Here is a 22,515-nt window from a genome sequence, read left to right as displayed (position 1 = left end):
CAGATTTTGGTCCAGCTCTTTGCATTTATGCTGTCCAATCCTGTTTCTGCTGACTTGTAAATTGGGTCTGATCGACTATAAAAATGCTTCAGAAACTCCAGAGGAAAAGCTATCCCATTTTTAATGACACAAAATGCTGGACGTACTCTGCTTTGGCAACATCCGTGGAGAGAGAAACAATCCATGTTTCCGATTAATGACACTTCAGAACAACTTCTGACCTGAATATTTCCACTATATATTTTTTAGATTTCCAGCATCTGCAATATTTTGCTCTTCATTTTTTAATCTAATTACTCACTTCAGACCATGCTCTCTCCCTGGGAAGTTTAGTTGAAGCTGAAAACTGCTCACACTGACTTGCTGAGGGAATGAATGTTTAAGGTGGTGGATGGGATGCCAGTCGAGTTGGCTGCTACATCCTGAATGTTGTCAAGTTTCTTGAGTTTTGTTGGCACTGCGTTCATCAGGCAGGTGGAGGGTATCCCATCACAAGCCTGACTTGTGCCTGGTGGATAGTGAACAGGCTTTGGAGAGTCAAGTGGTGAGTTACTCGCTACAGAATTCCTAGCATCTAACCTCTTGTACTGCAGGATCAACAGTCTTAGTGGCCCCTTGTGCAGAATTGGTGAGCTGATCTGAATGTGAGTTTGAGCATTGCCAATTGCATATTTCATAATGTAACTTTTAACAACTTCCAGATCTTTGAAAATTATTTTGGAGCTTTCCCACTGGTAATGGTACCAGTCGATTTCACATATTTGGTGATCCAATTTTGCTGTCCTGCTAACCATTCAAACAGATAAAATTTCACCTGCCATTCCAGTGATAGAATTTATTTCGTGGTCAGTGACACCAGAAGCACCAGCCTCTTGGGAGGCGAATGCAAAGTGAAGTGTGTTATAATATCTCCACATAATTTGGGTTGATTTCATGTCTGATAATCTGTTTGATCTAATTAGGTCCGTTTGATGATGAAAGCGCATTCCTTCATAAGGGAGAACTTTAGCAGAGTGGTATCAAACAAAGAAAAGAACAGTGAGTGTGATTAATTTGTCATTTTTTACTTGGAGGCTAGATAGGACTGAGCTGAGAACCCAAGACTTTCAGATAGATATTAAAGCATCTCCTAGTGTTTGCATGTCCTGAACTGCTCAATGGAAATACCCTCATCAAGATATGTATTGGTAATGAGTTGTGTTGTCTCCTGCTCCATATTTGGGTGCAGCTGATGGGATACCCAATCTTGTTCCAATGCTGCTGTAGTACCGGCTGCAAAATGAGTCTGTCTGGCATTGTTTTGCTTGGTTAATTTTTTTGTTTTGTTTTTCATTTCCCCCTCCCTCATTTCGGGAAGTATTTGGCCACCTCTTGATGCTTTATCTCTGAGGCTTCCAAAATAATTTTTGCTGAACAATCCACTTAACCCCCTTCCATCAGAAATTCATGTCCCTTTTGCATTCCCCCCTTTCCAAGAAATTGTATCTGTACAGAATTCATGTCTTTCAAAGTGGCTAAAACAAAACTCATTTCAACTCTCACCTGGTCAGCTAAATATTTCATCTCCCATATGTGTTAATTCAAAGACTCTGGGAATGTTTTCAGCATTTCCCATACTTTGGTAGCCACTTCTCTCTCAAATCCATTGAGGAAATCCAATACTCGATTAACTGCACCATTTCAACTGTCTTCAAACTATGATAGCAGAGATCTTTGTTGTCAAACATTTGCAAGTCCACAAAGGTCCTAAGGCTGCATTTTATGTGAGGACAGTCTGCTTGCCCACCCGCACCTCCGGAAGTAAAGTTGGCTACAAGCTGACTTGCTCCATGTCAGTCCATCTTGTAGCCATAACACGCTGCAGATGGACTAAATGGGTGAAAAGTGGGACTTCACTGGGGAGTGCTGCCAGAACTGCAGCAAGAGGACTGAAGAGGAGCATGGTTGTCCCAGTAGTTGTTTTGAATAAAGCAAAGAAATGTGAACATGAATAGTTTGTCACTTTGGAAATTGAGGTGGGACTGAGCCAAAACAGGAAAAAGCCAGTACTTTTAGATTGATATGGGAGTAATTTATAAACTAAAAAAGCATGTTATGGTGTTTGCATCTCCTGAAAAGCTCAGTGGAAATACTTGATCAAGTTTGGGGAGGGCGAGGGGGAGAAAAAAGAAAATGTTCCAAGATGTTCTCCTTGAAGTGCTGTGGTAGCATTGACCTTCCTGAGGAGTTGCTACCAGTTGTTTAGAATGGTGACAACCTGTCCATCAAGCTGCGTCACACTGAGTCCAAACATCTTACTGATGAGGCAGTGACCGCAGAGAAGAGCAGAAGCAAACCCTGTAGTCTGAATCCCACTACCTTCTGTGATATTCTGCCCCATGTGCCCAAAGAATCAACCTATTCATTCACATGAAGCTCCATGAGTAAAATCTGTAACCCTGAAGAGATGTCATCCTCAAATCGAGGGACAGCGGATGACTACTTCGGTGCAGATGTAGCTGGTAGCCCAAAATAATTCAACAAATCTCGAGGACCTGTTAAGTGCAGATGCCATTCCTGATTTATTTCTCCCTTCAAGATGTCTCTAAATTTAAGCAGGGAAAATTAATTTGCCAGAAATGTCATAAACAATTTTGAAGCAAGGGCAGTTTTTAAAAGAGAGCTATTCTCTTTATACTTCACTGAATTAGTGAGGACTCCAATACAGGGACAAAAAAAACAAACAAGCCATAGCACAGCAGAACCTGAGGGCAAGGCACTTTCCATCTGATTTCTGAAGCAGAATCAGGCAGGTATTATGGACTGAGAAGATGTAATTCATCGTCATGGAGAGAAACCTTACCTTCCCAGAATTGAAACAATTAAGTCATTATATAGATGTTTCACTGTTGCTGCTTTTAAGTATTTAGTTTTAGTCCCAAGTGAGAAAGTGACTCCCTTATTGTGAGCTTTGTGAAAGATTGAAGTGAGCAAGTTAGCTCATAACTGTAAAGGAAGCAAATGCTCTAATATGCCTTGTACCTATTCCTATCTGGACTGTGATTTCCAATATAATATTTCATTAGAACCTTGGTAATTCCTCTGTTCTACACTATCCAGTTTATTTACTGTATTTTACGATGAAAACATTGCATCTGTAGAGGCTGCTTTCTTAGTATTGAATGTTTCATTAAAATGCTAATCTTTTAGTTTTATCTTTGTCACAGGTGGCATCCAGCAGATACCCCAGTTTTCCCACTATCTCTACTTTCTTTTTGCTCCTACTCTTATATATCGGGACAGCTATCCTAGGTAAGACCAGTCAGACGTTTTCTAAAAGCAAATACACTGAGCAACAGCTAATATTTTTGACCTAATAAATGATGGTGTAATATGTAATCTGCTTACCATTTATAGTTGTATTTTATATAGGAACAAGAGTAGACCATTCGGCTGGTCAAACCTGTTCTACCATTCTGTTAGATCATGGCTAAACTGTACCTGAACTTCTTTTACCTTCCTTTGCTCGATACCGCTTGATACTGTTACTAATCTTAAAATTGATATTTGAAATTGCCGCTTCAGCCATAGCCTTTTGAAGTAAGTTCTTGATTTTTGTGAGAAGTGCTTCCTGATTTCACTCCCGAAATGGCCTTGCTATAATTTTAAGATTGTTCTCTTGTTCTGGATTCCCTTTCATAGTGTAAAAGAAATCCTATAGAAATTTGCTGCTCGGGTACTGGGTTCACGGTTTCAAAACTTTGAAGGTTTCCAGTCACCCAAGATTTAGTGTGCAACTGTCTATCTTCATTGTGGTTTGTTTCTGTGATGTCCTTGTTACAGTTAAACCCAATCTTTTCCTAAACTGATATTTGTTAGTTAGATACAGTGGAGTACAAGACACAATCACAATTCTTTGCCTGTGCCCAGCATGGATGAAGCTGGAATCAGCTTTAATATAGTTGTCCTGTGACAAAAACAGTTTATGGTCTGTTTCAAGAAACTATCTCAGAAGAAACAACTGTAATTATTTTGATTGGGGGAAAAACTGTATTCCTTTCAAATTGAGGAGGAATTCTGTATTTGAGGGAAAATGCATTAAATCATTTGCTGAAAATTCTTTCTTTGGTGCAGGAATCCGACAATTAGATGGAGCTACGTTGCTACAAAATTTGCTCAGGTAAAGTGTTTTAAAACCAAGTTACTTTTGACAAACTCAGCAGCATTTCCCTATTATGGTCGAGCCTCAGTGCTCGACCAATATGAAGAGGGGCCCATCTGACAGCTACTGGAAATTGACAAATAAACAAACTTCTGATATCTGTTTTGCCCACATAGAATAAATTCTGAGATACATGAATGAAAACAAAATTGCACTATAAAGAGCGTCGACTGATTGCAATTTTTTTGGGCTTTAATGATTTGATATGGACAGAAATAGATTAATGTTTTTGGGCTGTGTGATGAGGCACAGAATGAGTCTTTCATACAAAACCATACTTCAAAACAATTATTGTTAGTTCAAGGCTGTATAACATTGTGGGAGGAGGGAGGGCTTTTGATGCCATCAGTTGTGACTAACACTCATCCAGTAAAACACAAAAATGTTTTTTATTTAGCATCATGAGATTTTGTATATTACTGTATATATAAAACTATATAAAATTTTGGGGAGGCGATGGCCTAGTGGCATTATCACAATTCAATTAATCCAGAAACTGAGCTAATGTTCTGGGGACTTGGGTTCGAATCCCGCCATGGCAGGGATGGAATTTGAATTCTAGAAAAATAACTGGAATTAAGAATCTACTGATTATGAAACCATTGTCAATTGTCAGAAAAACCCATCTGGTTCACTAATGTCCTTTAGGGAAGGAAATCTGCCATCCTTACCTGATCTGGCCTACATGTGACTCCAGAGCCACAGCAATGTGGTTGACTCTCAACTGACCTCTGAAATGGCCTAGCTACCCACTCAGTTCAAGGGTAGTCAGGGATGGACAATAAACGCCAGCCAGCGATGCCCACATCCCATGAGTGAATTTAAAAAAATTATATCCTGCTGTTGTGACCATGCTACTATCTTGCTATGCACAGCTTTTGTTTTTGTTGCTGTTCGACTGGGACCAAGGGCAGTGGAGTGATCGTCATCCCCACAAATCAAAAGTTTTGTTCCTTACTGTGTCACTGAGATGTATTTTGTTTTAAATATTATTTTGGAGGCCTGAGCTAGCTATTGGCAGCAGGATTGTGTCGGGATAGAAGCCTTGTATCAGAATTTTGAATTCATAATATAAACTAACACTTTAACACAGGACTGAGGAATTCCTTTGGACTAGCTGTTAACTGAAGCTCCTGGTGGATGTTGAATATGTTTGGTACTCTTCAAAGAAGGGTTTCCTAACCAACATTCTTTCATCAACCATTACTCTCATCCTCCCCACCTGCTAACAGAGTGTGCTGGAAATACTCAGCAAGTCTGGCAGCGTCTGTGGAGAGAGAAGCAGAGTTAATATTCCAAGTTGTGACCTTTCAACAGAACTTGTGCATAATCAGACTGTTGTTTGTCTACCTGATCTCATAGCATTCCACACTGGGGCATTGTGTATCTGAGAAATGAGGCAAGGTGACATAAATGCAAATCTACCACCTTTTTAATTACATTTTCAGTATGGCGCTGACTCTTTAATATGATGTAGACACACTAGAGAGCCAGATAGTTCTCATTCTAGTATGATAATAGATTGTAGTGTGGAAAAATGTTTTGTTTCTAACTCGTGCTATGTTTTTCAGGTTCTGGGCTGTCTGTTTTATGCTTATTATATTTTTGTGCGGCTCTGTATTCCATTGTTCCGAAACATCAGCCGGGAGCCGTTCAGTTTGAAAGTCCTGGTTCTCTGCATCTTCAACTCCATCTTGCCAGGTATGGATTATCTTTAATCATTCATCCTGAAAGTGGAAGCATCTAGCGTAATGCAGGAAGTGCTTGTTCCGAAAGATGCGATGTGTACACAGTTCTTAGCCAAAATACATTCAGGAGATTGATGCAGCAATGTGTTTGGATCTCTCAAACACACCTAGCCTAATTTCAGTTGTCGAGGGGGGCAGAGTGATATGCAGCTGGCTAAGCTGGATGTCAGAAATGCAATTGGCAGCCATCTTTTACCTAGTCGTGCAACTGTTAAATCCAACTGAAGGGCTGATGCAGGAGGCACCAATATCCAGTTTAGGATATTTAATTTCCTTTGTATGATGCTTAGCTTGTGGTTTCCATGATTATTCTGTTCCTTTGTGTTATTTTTAGCCATGTTTGTTGAGTGTGGAGTTGGACAGCAACTTTCTCCATATCAATGCAAAATGTGTCTGATGCAGGTCCTTACATTATGTATTTTTTAATTTTTGAGTTATCTTCCCAGTCAAAAGAGGTTTTTTCCTCCTCTGCCTGATAACCTTCACCAGTCTCTTGTCTTTTTTACATTTCTCTTTGCGTACATATGAAATAAGAGCAGAAATAGACCATTTGGCCCCTCAAACTTGCACTGCCATTTAATAAGATCATGACAGATTTGTTTGTATTTCGAGTTCCACATTCCCATCTACCCATGAAAACCTTGAACTCCCTTGCCCCCTTTCCCTCTCCCTCTACCTTAAAAATATTGAATGACCCCACTTCCACTGCCTTCTGAGGCAGAATTCCAAAGTCTCAACTGTTGGAGAGAAGATTTCTCCTGAACTCTGTTCTGAAAGGGAAACCCCTAATTTTAAAACTGTCTCCCCCTAGTTTTGGATTTACCCCCATCTGTCAATACGATCCAGGATCTAATGTACTTCAATCAAGTCACCTCTCTCTCTCTTCTAAACTCCAGGGGAAACAAGCCCAGCCCATCCAACCTATCCTCATAAATCAATAATTCCAGGTATCAATATAGTAAACTTCCTCTAAACTGAGTACATCCTTCCTTAAATATAGAGATAATAAGTGTACACGGTATTGGAGATGTGGTCTCAGCAATGCCCTGTACAACAAGCATAACATCCTTACTCATATAATAAAAGGATTAGTATGATTTACATGATTCATCTTGATTACATGCTGTACCTGCATGCTAACATTTTGTGACCCGTGCACTAGAATATCTTGATCCCTCCGCACCTCTCGAGTTCTGCAGTCGTTCTCCATTTAAGTAATACTCTTTTTTAAAATTCTTCCTGCTATTGTGAACAACTTTGAATCTTCCCATGTTATAGTCCATCTGCTAGATTTATGCCCAATCACTCAGCCTACCTATTTCTCTCCTGGCAGCAAAGGAATCCAAGGATTGTCCTTGAGGGTAAAACGTCTGGAAGGGAAATGAGGGGAGAGGAAGGGTTGTCAAAAGTAAGGTAATATCTGTTTGTCGTAACATTGGTAATTCTGGAACGAGCCTAAAGCTGCACTTTGGTATGTTTCAGGTGTGTTGGTGTTGTTCCTGGCTTTCTTTGCATTCCTGCACTGTTGGCTCAATGCCTTTGCAGAAATGCTGCAGTTTGCTGACAGGATGTTCTACAAGGTAACCTATTACATTAACATTTTATATTTCCAGGAAATATAGTTTGCCAATTTCCTGTTATGTTCATCCAATGTGTCTATTGTCATCATTTCCTCCAAAGGAGCACGATGGTGTCACTTTTTGCCTTGCTCTTTTATTTCCACTTCAGTTCACAATAGATGAGCTGTCTTATGCCATGCAGCAAAATGTAAGCTGTATGATCACTTTTTAAAAACAAAATAGCATCTATTATCCCTAATACCTGTCTATACAGTGTACAGCTTTCAAGATATTTTCCATTTGATGATTTTAATCCAAGGTGAAAAATCTGTGCACATTCGCCAATAATCAAGATTACAGGACTTAATTGTGCTGTCTGTAAACTAAAGTGTGTCATGATTGATTGCAATGCTGGTGTTTTATCGAAGTAGTACAAACAAGCTCATGCACGTTTCCACAGTTCCTGTTAACAATGCATTTTTATTTTGGCCATTTCTTTATCAGTGAGGGCAAATAGAGTCCAAACCAACTCTGATCACGTTAGGGCATCTTCCAGAGGCTGGCACAGAATACTCATGGTAGCTTCTCCTAGGCTGCCTGTAAATGGATAATGGTGCCAAAAAGATGAGCTTTTATAAAATCACTATCATTTATATGCTACATAATCAAATACAGTGAATGACAGCGTGCAAGCTTTGGGCTTTCTTCCCTTCCCAATCTTTTCTGTGGCATTTTAGTGATCCTGTTGAATACAGACTCATAAAGGGAGGGAGAGGGTGGGCTAAATCATGAGACAGACTTTGAGCATGAGCTGCTCCCCATGACCATCTATTTTCATCTGAAGCCTGCCTTCATGTTGCATTGGGAGAATTCTATGGAAAATCTGTATTTTCCAGATGTTTCCAAGCAATAGGGTATTAAATTGTGTAAATAATGATCAGTGCACCTGTGTATGTATTATTTTGCAGCATCTATTTTATTTATTAATTTATTCTTTAGTGTCGTAAGTAGGCTTGCATTAACACAATCAAGTTACTGTGAAAATCCCCAAGTCACCACACTCCGGCACCTGTTCGGGTACACTGAGGGAGCATTTATCATGGCCAATGCACCTAATCGGCATGTCTCTCGGACTGTGGGAAGAAACCAGAGCACAGTGAGAGAACATGCTAACTCCACACAGACTATGTGGAGTTTGCACGTTCTCCCTGTGTCTGTGAGAGTTTCCTCTGGGTGCTCTGGTTTCTTCCCACAGTCCAAAGATTAGGTTGATTGCCCATACTAAATTGCCCCTTCGTGTCCAAAGATGTGTAGTTTAGATGGATTAGCCATTGTCGTTGCACAGGGTTTGGGCCTGGGCCGGAAGCTCTTTCAGGGAGTTGGTACGGACTCGATGAGCTGGGTGGCCTCCTTTTGCACTGTTGGGATTCTGTGAATACAAATAGACATTTCTTCCAAATTGTTGATTTAAATTTGCTCTCTCCCACTTTCAGGACTGGTGGAATTCTACATCATTTGCAAACTATTACCGGACCTGGAATGTAGTGGTTCATGACTGGCTGTATTATTATGCATATAAAGATTTCCTCTGGGTAAGGAGCTACTTGCAGTCATTGTATTCATGTGAGAAAATGCCCCTAAAATAAGAGAGTTGAGGACAGAAATAAAGTACAGTTTTTAATTTTTTCACATTAGTTGACAAATATAAAACTATGGAAAACATCATTAATAAGTACTTCAGCCCCCATTGTTCTGCTGAATGGAACCGAGGAATGCTATTCCCAGGATCAAAGTTCACTTGCTTTGACTTCTAATGCTTGATTCTAGTTTGCAAAAAAAAATCCTTTTTGATGAGCCATTGGTTGATGGGTTGAGATGCTAAGAGTGTCTGTCATTCAGGGATCCCGTTCAACAGAATAGAGGGAGCCTGAAGCACTGCTGATGATTTTTGGATAGCTTTACTATATAACATTGCAGGTCAATGTGAAAAATGTAAAAGATTTGTATTTTGTTCCCGTTACTGCAGTAATTGACTCCTTAGTTAATAAGGTGACACCACCCTTTTACACCCCCCCCCCCCCCCCCCCCCCGTCTCACATTGGAATGTTGAATTACCAGTCCTGCCCCTCCCTCAACCACATCTTCATGATGGCAATAATATCTCAATTCCGCATCTCAATTCACACCCTTAACTCATCAGTATTACCTATAATACTCTTAGCATTAAACTAGAGGCCATCCAGCATCGCTGAACTCAACATGGCTGAAATCCCTCTGTCTTGGTTCCTTCACTATAATATGCTGTGTCCCTATTGTACTAACATCCTGTGTCTACTTCCCCTCCCAAACTAGTTTAAACTCCTCTGAACAGCACGAGCAAATCCACCCGTAAGAATGTTGGTTCCGTTCTGGTTCAGGTGCAGACAGTCCTGCTTGTAGATGTCCAACCTTCCCTAGAAACAGTCCCAATGATCCGGGAATGTAAAACCCTCCCTCCTGCACCAACTCTTGAGCCATACGTTCAATACCCAATTTTCCTATTTCTGTAGTTGTTACCACATGGCACTGGGAAAAATCCAGAGATTTCAACCTTAGAGGTCCTGCTTTTTAATCTGCTGCCTAGCTCCCTGAATTTTTGATGCAAGACCTATCCCTTCATTCTACCTATGATGTTTATACCAACGTACACTATGACCTCTTATCTCCCCCTCCATTCAGTAACATCCCTGACCCCAGGGAGGCTGCAGAATTTGGTAGCAAATTGGATTTTGTTTCAAGGTACATAGCAGCTGAGAGTTCTAGTTCTGCTGTATTAATGTATCAAAAGTTCAAGTAATTGGCCATAACCAGCACATATACCAGCCCACATTCATTGTAGAATCACAGCATTATTACTGTGCAGAAGGAGGCCATTCAGCCCATTGTGTCTGCACCAGCTCTCCAAATAATCATTGACTTTGTGCCATTCTCCTGCCTTTCCACCGTAACCCTGCACGTTTATTCCAATAAAATAATCATCTAATGTCCTTGTGAATGTCTTGATTGAACCTGCCTCCACGCACTTCCAGGTTGTGCATTCCAGACCTGAACCACCCGTTGTGTGAAACTGTTTTTTCTTGCATCACACTTCCTACTTTTGCAAATCACCTGAAATTTGTCCCCTCTTGTTCTGTTCCCTAGGAGCAGGTGTAGGCCATTTGGCCCCTCGAGCCGACTCTGCCATTCAATAACATCATGGCTGATCTTTCTAACAGTTTTTCTGTGAACCTTTGGTTCCAATCTATCTGACCCAGCTTGTCCCATTGAATTTGGCTCTCCCACAGTTATTTTGACTCTGGATTGCACATTGTCCTTTTCTACCATCATCTAAATCTTATGATGCAATGATTACCGTTACCTAAATGCTCCCCCTGAAACTGAATCTATTTGGCCCACCTTGTTTTCAAGAACCAGATCGAGTAGTGCCTCCTTTCTTGTTGGACTGGACACATACTGCTGTAGAAAATTTTCTGAAACAGATTCCAGGAACTCTTGCCCCCTCTCTGCCCTTTACCGCTATTCCGGTCTATGTTCAAGTAATTGAAGTCCCCCATTACAAGTACTCTGTTTACACCTCTCACCCACCATTTCCCAACTGCCCTCCACTAAATAAATACATGACATTCTGAAGATTTTGTGCATTACCGTATCAAAAATGTTTACTTTTTAAATTCAGATCATTTTATAATTGCTGAAAATGTGCATTTATATCAAATCTTTAATAGAGTAAAATTTCAGCAGGGTTAATTGCATTAAAATATTCAGTACAACTTTAAAGTAATGTAGTGTTAGTCAAGTTTTTTTTTATGACCATCAATATATATGCTACATCGACATTGTTATTGACCAGAAATTGAACTGCACAAACCATATAAATACTGTGGCATGGCTACAAGAGCAGATCCTGCAGTGAGTAGCTCACTTTCTGACTCCCCAAAGCATGTCCACCATCTGCAAGGCACAAGTTAGAAGTATAATGGAATAGTCTCCCCTTGTTTGGATGAGTGCAACTCCAGCAACATTCAAGAAGCACCCATGACAAAGCAGCCCACTTGATTGCTACCCCTTCCACAACTGTTAATCAGTAGCAGTGGTGTACCATCTACAAGATACATTGTATGGTTCCTTAGACAACATCTTCCAAACTCATGACCTCTACCATTTAGAAGGATGAGAGCAGCAGACACATGGGAACACCGTCACCTGAAAGTTCCCCTCTAAGTCACTCACCATCCTGACTTGGAAATACACTGTTGTTGGGTCAAAATCCTGGAACTACCTCCCTAATAGCACTGTGAATGTACCTAGACCACAGGGACTGCAGCAGTTTAAGGATGTGGAGATGCCGGCATTGGACTGGGGTAAACACAGTAAGAAGTTTAACAACACCAGGTTAAAGTTTAACAACACCAGGTTAAAGTCCAACAGGTTTATTTGGTAGCAAAAGCCACACAAGCTTTCGGAGCTGCAAGCCCCTTCTTCAGGTGAGTGGGAAATCTGTTCACAAACAGAGCACATAAAGACACAAACTCAATTTACATGAATAATGGTTGGAATGCGAATACTTACAACTAATCAAGTCTTTAAGAAACAAAACAACATGAGTGGAGAGAGCATCAAGACAGGCTAAAAAGATGTGTATTGTCTCCAGACAAGACAGCCAGTGAAACTCTGTGGGGGTTACAAATAGTGTGACATGAACCCAATATCCCGGTTGAGGCCGTCCTCGTGTGTGCGGAACTTGGCTATCAGTTTCTGCTCAGCGACTCTGCGCCGTCGTGTGTCACGAAGGCCGCCTTGGAGAACGCTTACCCGAATATCAGAGGCCGAATGCCCGTGACCGCTGAAGTGCTCCCCAACAGGAAGAGAACAGTCTTGCCTGGTGATTGTCGAGCGGTGTTCATTCATCCGTTGTCGCAGCGTCTGCATAGTTTCCCCAATGTACCATGCCTCGGGACATCCTTTCTTGCAGCGTATCAGGTAGACAACGTTGGCCGAGTTGCAAGAGTATGTACCGTGTACCTGGTGGATGGTGTTCTCACGTGAGATGATGGCATCTGTGTCGATGATCCGGCACGTCTTGCAGAGATGCCATCATCTCGCGTGAGAACACCATCCACCAGGTACACGGTACATACTCTTGCAACTCGGCCAACGTTGTCTACCTGATACGCTGCAGGAAAGGATGTCCCGAGGCATGGTACATTGGGGAAACTATGCAGACGCTGCGACAACGGATGAATGAACACCGCTCGACAATCACCAGGCAAGACTGTTCTCTTCCTGTTGGGGAGCACTTCAGTGGTCACGGGCATTCGGCCTCTGATATTCGGGTAAGCGTTCTCCAAGGCGGCCTTCGTGACACACGACGGCGCAGAGTCGCTGAGCAGAAACTGATAGCCAAGTTCCACACACACGAGGACGGCCTCAACTGGGATATTAGGTTCATGGCACACTATTTGTAACCCCCACAGAGTTTCACTGGCTGTCTTGTCTGGAGACAATACACATCTTTTTAGCCTGTCTTGATGCTCTCTCCACTCATGTTGTTTTGTTTCTTAAAGACTTGATTAGTTGTAAGTATTCGCATTCCAACCATTATTCATGTAAATTGAGTTTGTGTCTTTATGTGCTCTGTTTGTGAACAGAATTCCCACTCACCTGAAGAAGGGGCTTGCAGCTCCGAAAGCTTGTGTGGCTTTTGCTGCCAAATAAACCTGTTGGACTTTAACCTGGTGTTGTTAAACTTCTTACCGCAGTTTAAGGAGGCAGCTCATCACCTAATTGTCGAGGGCAATTAGCGATGGACAAGTAATGCTGTCCTAGCCAGTGACATCCACATCCCATGAATGAATAAAAAATGTCGATAATCTAGTAGTTTTAAAGCAGTACACTGCATCAATTACAAATTAAAACTCGTACTGTTTACCGCAGTCCAACGCCGGCATCTCCACATCAATTAAAAGCAGCAGACCCGGTATATGTTGGAAAGGGGATGGGAGAGGTGCAGAGAGCAGGCACTTCAGCATTTCCATGTTAACTTCTATCATGAAGGGAGAATGAATCTTGTGGAGTGATGCAGCAAATGTCATATATTGGGAAAAGGCTGAGGCCACACTTAGAGTTGGTTTTGGAACCAGGTTGATTAAGCAGGCATTTTTTGGATTACACTCGAATAACCCTGGTTGATGAGATTAATGGTCCTGTTTTTAACTTGTAGTTTGATCACAATTTATTAAATTTCTAATGTTCATTTATTTTCAAAAACTTGACTTAACCCTGTTAAATTTTCTCTTGCCAGTTATTCACCCACCGGTTTAGGGCTGCTGCAATGTTGTCTGTCTTCACAGTGTCTGCCATAGTTCACGAATATGTGTTGGCAATTTGCTTTGGCTTCTTCTATCCAGTCCTCTTCTGCCTGTTCATGTGCTTTGGAAGTAAGTATTTTTGTGTTAGTCTTTTAAGTCTACTGCTCGGCCATTACTAAGAATTGATCATTTATCAGTGGGATATGTTTATTTAAGCACATAAAATATGTTGGCCTGTGAATTTGTAGATTTTTAGTAGTTTGCTTTTAACTCTTTGTTCTTGCTCAATGTCCACACATTTGGAATTACCATTGAGAATATTGGTATCAATGAACGCAACAAAACATGTACATGCATGCACACCAAGTCCAGTCGTAATGCCCCTATTTTGCAATAGTGGAAATTAATTACCCCCAATGCTGATGATGGATGGAACTCTTAAATTTTGCCAGGCTGCTTGCCTTAGTTCTCATTGGGCAGCCCATTGACTCATTTGGCTATTGGGGAACTGTGATGCTTCTTGCCTTCAGCTTGCCTTTAACTGCAATTAAATTTTATCCCTCTTTGTTTAAGATGATGCAATATTGTTATCTGCTGACAACGTTACAATAGGCCGACTGTGCCTGTAGTCATAGGTGACTGTGGCACGATCATGACCATTCTAAAAATATTCATCTTTGTCTTTTGATGTGCAGTATTTGTTTGCTTTTATTTGTTTGTGAGATGTGGGCCTTGCTGGCTGGACCAGCATTTATTGCCCATCCCTGAGGGCATTGAAGAGTCAACCACATGCTGTGGATCTGGAGTCACATGTAGGCCAGACCAGCTAGGTACGGCAGATTTCCTTCCCTAATGGATATTAGTGAACCAGATGGGTTTTCAGACAATCAACAATGGCTTCATGGTCATTATTAGATTTTTAAAAAAATTTAGTTCAAATTTTGCCATCTGCCGTGGTGGAATTCAAACCTGGGTCTCCAGAGCATTGCCCTGGGTCTCTGGATTATCAGTCCAGTGCCCTAATGATTGTCAGTTTGAAAACTATTTTGTACCATTGACATTCATCCCTTCTTCTCTTGAATATTCCAGTATTGAATGTTTGGCAATTTACATTTTTTGAAGCCTTCTCAATGTTGTGTGTAGAAATGAGCAGTAGCAGTGAATGCATTGCTCTGGTTTAGGTAGCTACCCACTTGCATTTAATGGTCTGCAACTGCTATATTGATGTTGGAATGTTCTTTCCAAGTGTTAATGGATATCCCCTCTCTTTATTAGTGGCATTCAATTTTGTACTGCATGATCGCCGGAAAGGTCCTGTATGGAATGTGGTGATGTGGACATCTCTGTTTCTGGGCCAGGGCATGCTGGTGTGTCTATATTCACAAGAGTGGTATGCCCAGCAGAATTGTCCTCTTACTAATGTAAGTCCTTAGGTTAAAATTTAACTGGAAGAGTTTGTTCTAATGTTTAGATGTGCTTGATGGTTTTGTTTGAAAACAAATGATTGCATGAGTAATGTGTAAGGCTGGAAAGTAAACTGCCTTTGTTTGACTAACTTTGTTTGATTTCACAGTTCATGTTTAAAATCTATAAGAAAATCAAATATTTTTACTGATTGGCAGAATGTTTATATCAGTGTTTGATGGACCCAGAAATAATGTTGTTCTGTCTTACTAGGATAATTTTATGATCACATTTATGTTGTCAATGAATGGTATTTTGAAATTGGAAATACATTTGTTCTCTGCAGCCCTCCTTCTTGGATTTGTTGAAGCCACGGTCCTGGACCTGTCGCCTGCACTCGTAATGGATGTGACCTTGGGATCTTGGACCACTTCTATCGGAATGCAGCAGCACCTTTCATAAACCAAATGAATGTTTCTCTTGCACCAGATAGTGCCTGCTCCATCCTCTGTCTTAAGTTTTGGTCATAGAGTTAGGTGTTCTCTTCAAGCCATTAATCACAGGCCAGGTACCAATTTAATGCTATACCGACTGTATTAAGCAGCCACCTTCTGCATCATGGATAGGAGGAATGCCGAATGATGGGCAAGGCTGTTTGGATTGGATCATTAATTCTCTCTTTCTTCACCCCTGCCCCCCCCCCCACCCATTGAAGCATTGAGGGAAAATTATACTTGACTACTGAATAATGCCTTAAAAACTGTTGCACATCCACTGGATGCAGTTGTAAGTGTTTTATTATTTTATTTAATATTTTGTAACAATAAAAGCTTAAAGATCATTTCTTAGTTTAGCACTATAATAGATATGCTGCCACAGGGGTGTTTTTTGTAGAGTTCCAGGGGTGTCTATCACCTTTTGGTACCTAATCCAGATATTCAAGGTTCCACAGAGAATCCTGGCCAATATTTCTTCTCTTTACACTAAGACCAAGTATAATACCCACTTTGCCATTCCAATTGCTAATTCATGACTCTGGGAATGAAAGCAGGATTCTTTATTTCCATGGGACAGCACATTGGGCAGTGCATTTACTAATCAAGTTAGATTCACTTTGATAACTCAAATAGTTGAGAAATACAATGGTTGTCAGTGATGGTGTTCTGGATGGTTGACAACTGTCAGCCAGTCATCTGGTTTTATTATAGGATTGAATATGCCCTTGAATATCCTGCCTAGATAGTATCCTGCAACAATCAGATAATGCTGTATCTGCCCTGGCAGGCCTTGACCTAGTTTATTCACACTTAACCAGCAACAGTTGAATTTCTTAAAATAAAATTAATAAAAGCAACCTTCTTTTGATGTTGGGTTCAGAATTCAAAAATCCTCGGTGCTGGATCATCTCCAATTTTGTTTAATTTGTGGTACTGCAGTTGAGTAGTATGGAAAGAACACACATTATGACAGGTGCAGGCAAGTAAGGCTACCAAAATAGCAAGCTTAAGGGGAAAATTGAATCTTAGCTTTGAAATTGTGATAATATCTTGAGTATTGGATTTTAATTATGAATATGTTAACTGCGGAACTGTTAATGGTGGCTGCTTATTACAAGTGACATTTAGTATCCATTTTTATTGTATTATTTTTTCTGGATTTTTTTCCCACTATTTGAAATCTTGGATTGGAAGCCAAAAAAACTGAAACATATGATGAATAAAGACTGAACACATTTTCCAGTCCCTTCACCCTCCCCTCCAAAGAAGGTTAATACCCACAGTAATATTTGTAAGTGTGTATATAGCAGTACACGTTATATAATCCAGGAAACTATTTTGACTTTCAAGGCCCTTTATAGGAGGTTATTTTCAAGTTTTACCCCAGTGACTGACTTTTTAAATAATATTCTTGACTCACATAATGTTTTAGGAATGAGCCTAAAGTAGTCCTGCAGTTGTTACTCCTGTACACTGTAACCAGTACCTACCACTGGTAAGAAATGTTCTTTGTTCTTGGCCTGGAACATCATGTGGTGCTGTTACACTGCAGGCACCTATGTCTTGGAGGAAGAGGGTAAGGAGTGGAGAAGAATGGCAGCTGATATTTCAACTCACCCAGATATGTCTTATTTACCAACCCAAGCAGTATTGTGGGGGAAAAAAAAAGTAACCCTGATCTTCCCTTTTGACCAAAAGTGGCTATCCTTTAAATGATTTCCATGGGAAAATAAAAGGGATTTAAAACAATATTTATTATAAAAGGATTGTGGGGATTAATTTGTACCTGAATCTTTTTTTTTTTCCTGGTAGTTCGCTATGTACTAACTAGATTTTACATCAAGGGAGAAGCTGGAGAGAATTGCTGCTTAATATTTTTTTGAGATTGCCATATATTCCTAGCTAGTTTTGTCTTCTAATGCAGTTGCACATTTCATTCTGATTCTGCATTGAAAAGTAATCCTGTGCCAAAAGGTTTGTTTCTGTGAATGCTAGTATGGATCATGAACTGTACTGACCACTTAGAAAGAGTGCATTTAAAGATCAATGTATTTCTTCTCTGAATGTGTCCAGCTATACAGAACTAACTTTCTCCGTTAAGTCCTCAGTTTTTAACTTCAAAGGGATGCATAGAATCTCGGCTGGTACCTATAACTCTATAATAGTCACTTGCAGTGAAATGTTATTTCTGTCAACATGTGTTACGTAGTGGGGTGCAGGTTTGTACTTGCGACAGAGTTACTTTCGATTGCAAGATATTCCAGTTAGGAGGGCAAAGTTAGCTGTTCAATGGGTAAATCATTTTCTTCCCCAAAGATTTGTTTTCAGAAATTATCTATTTGTTACCATTGTCAAACAAAATCTGTGTAGGGAAAGGCAACCTGTATCCTACTCCAAATAGATACACCCCAGTATTAATGCCAGATCATTCCTTATTTGTATACTAATATCCCTCCACTCTCACCCAAATACACACACCTCAGAACTTTTGTTTGGTGCACATCAAGTGATTACCTGTCTCCAAGGCCCGTGACATTTCACAAAGACATTTTATGATTTGAGAGACACCAATCTCTTGAAGGAGTGCAGTGTATTGAAGAGTAGTTACGCATTCCTATATGTTCAGAGGTGAAGCACATAACAGATGAATATTGCATTTTATACTACAGTTCATCCAAAGATGTAATTAAAATGAGTACACAATCTTTTTGCGATATGTTAGCTGAAGAATGGAAGTGTCCAAGAAAAGAACCTTGTGAAATGTTTTGTTTTGAATAAATAAATGTATGAGTAATAGATGCTGAATAGACAACCTTGGGCTTTGACTGCTGTGAAACATGACAGTCATTAGGAGGACATTGGTTCATACTTTGAACACAATTGCTGGCTAATGAAAGAGCAAATTTGCTGGAAAGATGAAAGATCTGCTCACTACTCCTGAAGTTCCAACCTGCTGTCAAGCATTTGAAATATGATTGTAACCTATTCAGTGTGTAATCTCTATCAACATTCTAGTCTTAATCATATAAGACATTAGATTATTTTTAAGTGAATATGTAAAATAGATCAATTATTGACAGTGTCAGGCCACATTGTATGAATGCCACAAACTGTAATGAAGGATTTCTGTTCTGCCATTTTGGCATGTACATTGTTAGAAAATAATAAAAAATATCTGAACACCTGACTCCAGATTACGCACTGCAAAAAAAAAACTATCAGATACTGCTGTATGTGGCACTAAGTGTTATAGCACAAATATTTGATACCACTTTTGTCAAGAGCACTCATAGAAGTATGGACTCCATTGCCCTTTTTGGCAATGTAAAGCTAAATTGTATATCTAGCTGGGAGAGATTTACAAGGCTGATACCTAATTAAATTATTTGGGTGCTGTTTGTAAAGAGTTGGAAATTTGCTGTCCATCCGATGTCTTAGAAACTTGATTTATTTTTTAAAAGGCTTGTAGCTCCTTATCTATTTGTTGTGATAGGCAACAGGACCACAAAGTGACGTAGATAATATACTGATAGTTACGCAAGCCTTGTTCTTGTCACTTCGTATTACCTTGCATTATTTACTTCCATCAATCAGTATCTTTTGACTGTTTTATGTGGAATGAATGGTACACTTCAACTTGGCATTGTTGTGAGGCAGTTTTCATTTGCATGGATTCTGCAGTTTGAGGGTAAATGCAACCTGAAGTCTTTCTGGGGGTATTTGGCCTGGCCTGATACCAAAGTGAAGCAAGGTGTGGGACTTTGTGTTCAAGCCTTACCACCCAATTTGTGGTACCAAGCTTTGTGTTAGTGTAAAGCCAAAATCACTTTGCACTGATGACAAACACTTCTTGCTTCATTTATCTTTTTGTATGCAACTTCATTGGTTTGATGCATCACTGTACAGCACAGTTGTGCGAATTGTAAAAATGTATTCACTTTTCTATTAACTCTTAAGCTGAAAACATTGTACAAGAACTCAGAAATGTTTTCATCAAGGTTCACATATGCAGGATGTTTCTACTCTTGTAATTTGTAACCTTGAATGTAATACTGATGGTCATTTTGGAACAGTAAGTTAAATTGTTGTCACAAAGCAAAGGACTTGCACTTGTATAGCATCTTTCACTACCTCCATATGACTCAACTATTTAATAGCCAATTAATTGATTTTGAAGTGTATACATTGTTGTGACATAGGGAAACTAAAGCAGTCAACTTTTGCAACCAAGGCTGTACAAGCAACAGTGAGGTACATGATCATGTCTAATATGTTAATGTCAGTGAAGGATAAATATTGTGCAAGACAGTAGATTAACCCCCCCCCCCGCCACATTCAAATAATCCCATAGACTTTATTACTCCTGCTGTCTCCCGAGGGGGACTTTTGATATCTTATTTGAAGAAGAGCACCTTGTGTTAGCCTCAATTTATGTGCTCAAGGCTCTGGAATGGGGCTTGAACTCATCAAGCTGAATCAGCCAGATGAGTGCCACTGAGCCAAGGCTAAAAAGTTGATATTTTTACAACTTTCTTATAAATAACGAGCTTGTTTTTCCAATCATCTTGCAATACAGATCACCTACAAACTATTTCAGCCACATCCTTGAGGTTGACATACTGAATTATGGATAGAACTAAAATAGATTTATACACTTTTTTAATGTGTAGTGATAAATCCTCCCCAGAATCAGAGAGGAAGGTAGGTTATCGGACAAAAAGGATGAATTTTGAACAGAATTCAAAATTGGTTAATCAGCAAGCTTTTTGAGTTACTCAGCTTCAAGCAGAAGTAACATTTGCGCAGGGATTGGGGTAACTGCATTTATTTGTGAGGCTGGGGTTTAATATGTGCAGTTGTGGTTAGGTATTTGATTATTTTGCTTTAAACTTGCATTGTGGCATTTTTGGATATTTTTTATTTGTTCATGGGAAGTGAATTGCCCACAAACAATTATCCTAGAGAACGACCATCTTAAATGGCAGCAGCCCTCCTCATGTAGGCACATCCATACTGTTATGAAGGGAGTTCCAGAATTTAGGTACAGGTACAATGAAGGAACGTTGCTTTATTTCCATGTTTGAAGTGTGTGACTTAAGAGGGGAACTTGCAGGTATATTCCCATATGCAAGCTGCCCTTGAGTTTTTTTTCTGGATGTTACACAGAAAAGGGAGAGATGTCATTAAACTGTTAAATCTGAGTGTTCAGTTCTAATTGCGTATAAGTTGTAGTGTTGTACTTTTTAATCTTCCATTGCTGTGAGATGAAGGTGATAGTAATGCATTTTTGGCTCCTCTGAGGTATGGTGGGAATTGCAGGTCTGTCAACGTATCAATATGAACCTTGTTACCATCCCATTTGACATAGAACTTGTATGAATGTTGAAAAAAAGATGCACCCCTGATGTAGCTTTTTTCTAACACCCAATTATTTTCCAAACAAACTAAGTAACTTATTATCTTCACTTTTACTTGTGCTTTGAATTGATTGAGGTCTATCTAAATTGCATTTGCATGAGTGACGGCATTGAGTTTTGTAGTTGTGCATTCTTAATGTTTCTTCAACAGAAGTGGGGGGGAAAAACTGCCAAGACAGATAAAATGGACTTCAAAAGTGAAACTAGGAGCAATTCACTGCTTGCTGTAAAAAGATTACACAATTTCATTGGTCATGTTAAAAGCTTCCAAAGTTGAGTACCAATCAGGACCATAAGTTACATTACGAATTAGAGGTAGAAAACCCCATTAATCAGCCTTAAATGGCTATTATGGAACTAATTCATCAGGATATAATGAAGAATTTCATAATTGCCACAATGTTCAAGGGGAAATGGTACTACTTGGCTTTGATAAGATTACAGCACAAGTTGGCCAACAATTGGCAGAAAATCTGAATTTATGGCACATCTTGGACTCTGCAAATTCCTGGATATTTTAAATTAATAATTGAGCATTGTTGCATTATTCTAATAGTGCATCTTCTCCATAATTTTTAGTCCCATGTATTTTGGTTTGTGCTTCATTAAAAGAACATTATAACCTTGATTCCACTTCCACATTCCTCGTATTTTTTGGAGTTTCGAATTACTGGCTATGTATAATTTATACCCATTTTATCCACCTCTTTTGGAAAAGGTGCCTACCCCTGAAGTAAAATAATGCCCTTTTAATCTTTGTCAATGCCACTGCAATCAGTTTAGAAGTATTGTGGCAGAATATAGCTTTACCAGCTCTCTGGCTTGCTTTCTTTACTTGGCCCTGATTTATTTTTCTGTCGTAGGACAATCTTAAAAAATGTGATTCTTGGCAGCGATTGCCAGAAATTGATGGTGCACCAGTGTGTTTTCCCATTTGTCCTGTATTTTAAATTGTTAATCTTTCCCATCATCTGATTACTCCCTACACCTTGTTCCTCAGGTCAAACAATGAAAATGCAAAGATGGACACTATTGGCATTGTATTTCTGTTTGGAAATATTCTGATATTGGATGGGACAGTCTTGAACTGAGATAATTGTAGCAATTTATAGAACACTTTTCTCCAGACTGATGTTTGCCCCCTCTCCCTTCCTGACAACACCCCTCTAAAGGAAATGTTGATACAGGTCTTCATGTTTTCTATGTGTGTGCGCGTGCCAGTCATATGAAGGAAAGAACTGCATGAAATTATTTTTTCAAAAATCTTTTGTGTAACTCTGCATGTCTTGAATTGAACTTGTATGCAAATTAAAATATTAGAAACTAAGAGGTATGCAAACCA

At 39.7% G+C, this 22,515-nt stretch overlaps 1 protein-coding gene across 1 annotated transcript in view; it reads left to right on the top strand.

Annotated features, from left to right (window-relative positions):
- Positions 1-15,803, top strand: part of soat1 (sterol O-acyltransferase 1) — a 66,937-nt gene extending 51,134 nt beyond the window's left edge. Inside the window, exons 8-16 of the mRNA XM_078218301.1 lie at positions 963-1,038; positions 3,207-3,291; positions 4,114-4,159; positions 5,773-5,902; positions 7,432-7,529; positions 9,002-9,100; positions 13,849-13,984; positions 15,131-15,276; positions 15,606-15,803. Coding sequence (XP_078074427.1) covers positions 963-1,038; positions 3,207-3,291; positions 4,114-4,159; positions 5,773-5,902; positions 7,432-7,529; positions 9,002-9,100; positions 13,849-13,984; positions 15,131-15,276; positions 15,606-15,662 — 873 coding nt within the window. The 3' untranslated portion in view covers positions 15,663-15,803. The remainder of the gene's footprint in view (positions 1-962; positions 1,039-3,206; positions 3,292-4,113; positions 4,160-5,772; positions 5,903-7,431; positions 7,530-9,001; positions 9,101-13,848; positions 13,985-15,130; positions 15,277-15,605) is intronic.
- Positions 15,804-22,515: the final 6,712 nt, after the last annotated feature.

Source organism: Mustelus asterias, chromosome 8 (genome assembly GCF_964213995.1).
Source record: "Mustelus asterias chromosome 8, sMusAst1.hap1.1, whole genome shotgun sequence".
Classification (NCBI taxonomy): Eukaryota; Metazoa; Chordata; class Chondrichthyes; order Carcharhiniformes; family Triakidae; genus Mustelus; species Mustelus asterias.
This window is presented reverse-complemented; position numbering and strand designations above follow the sequence as displayed.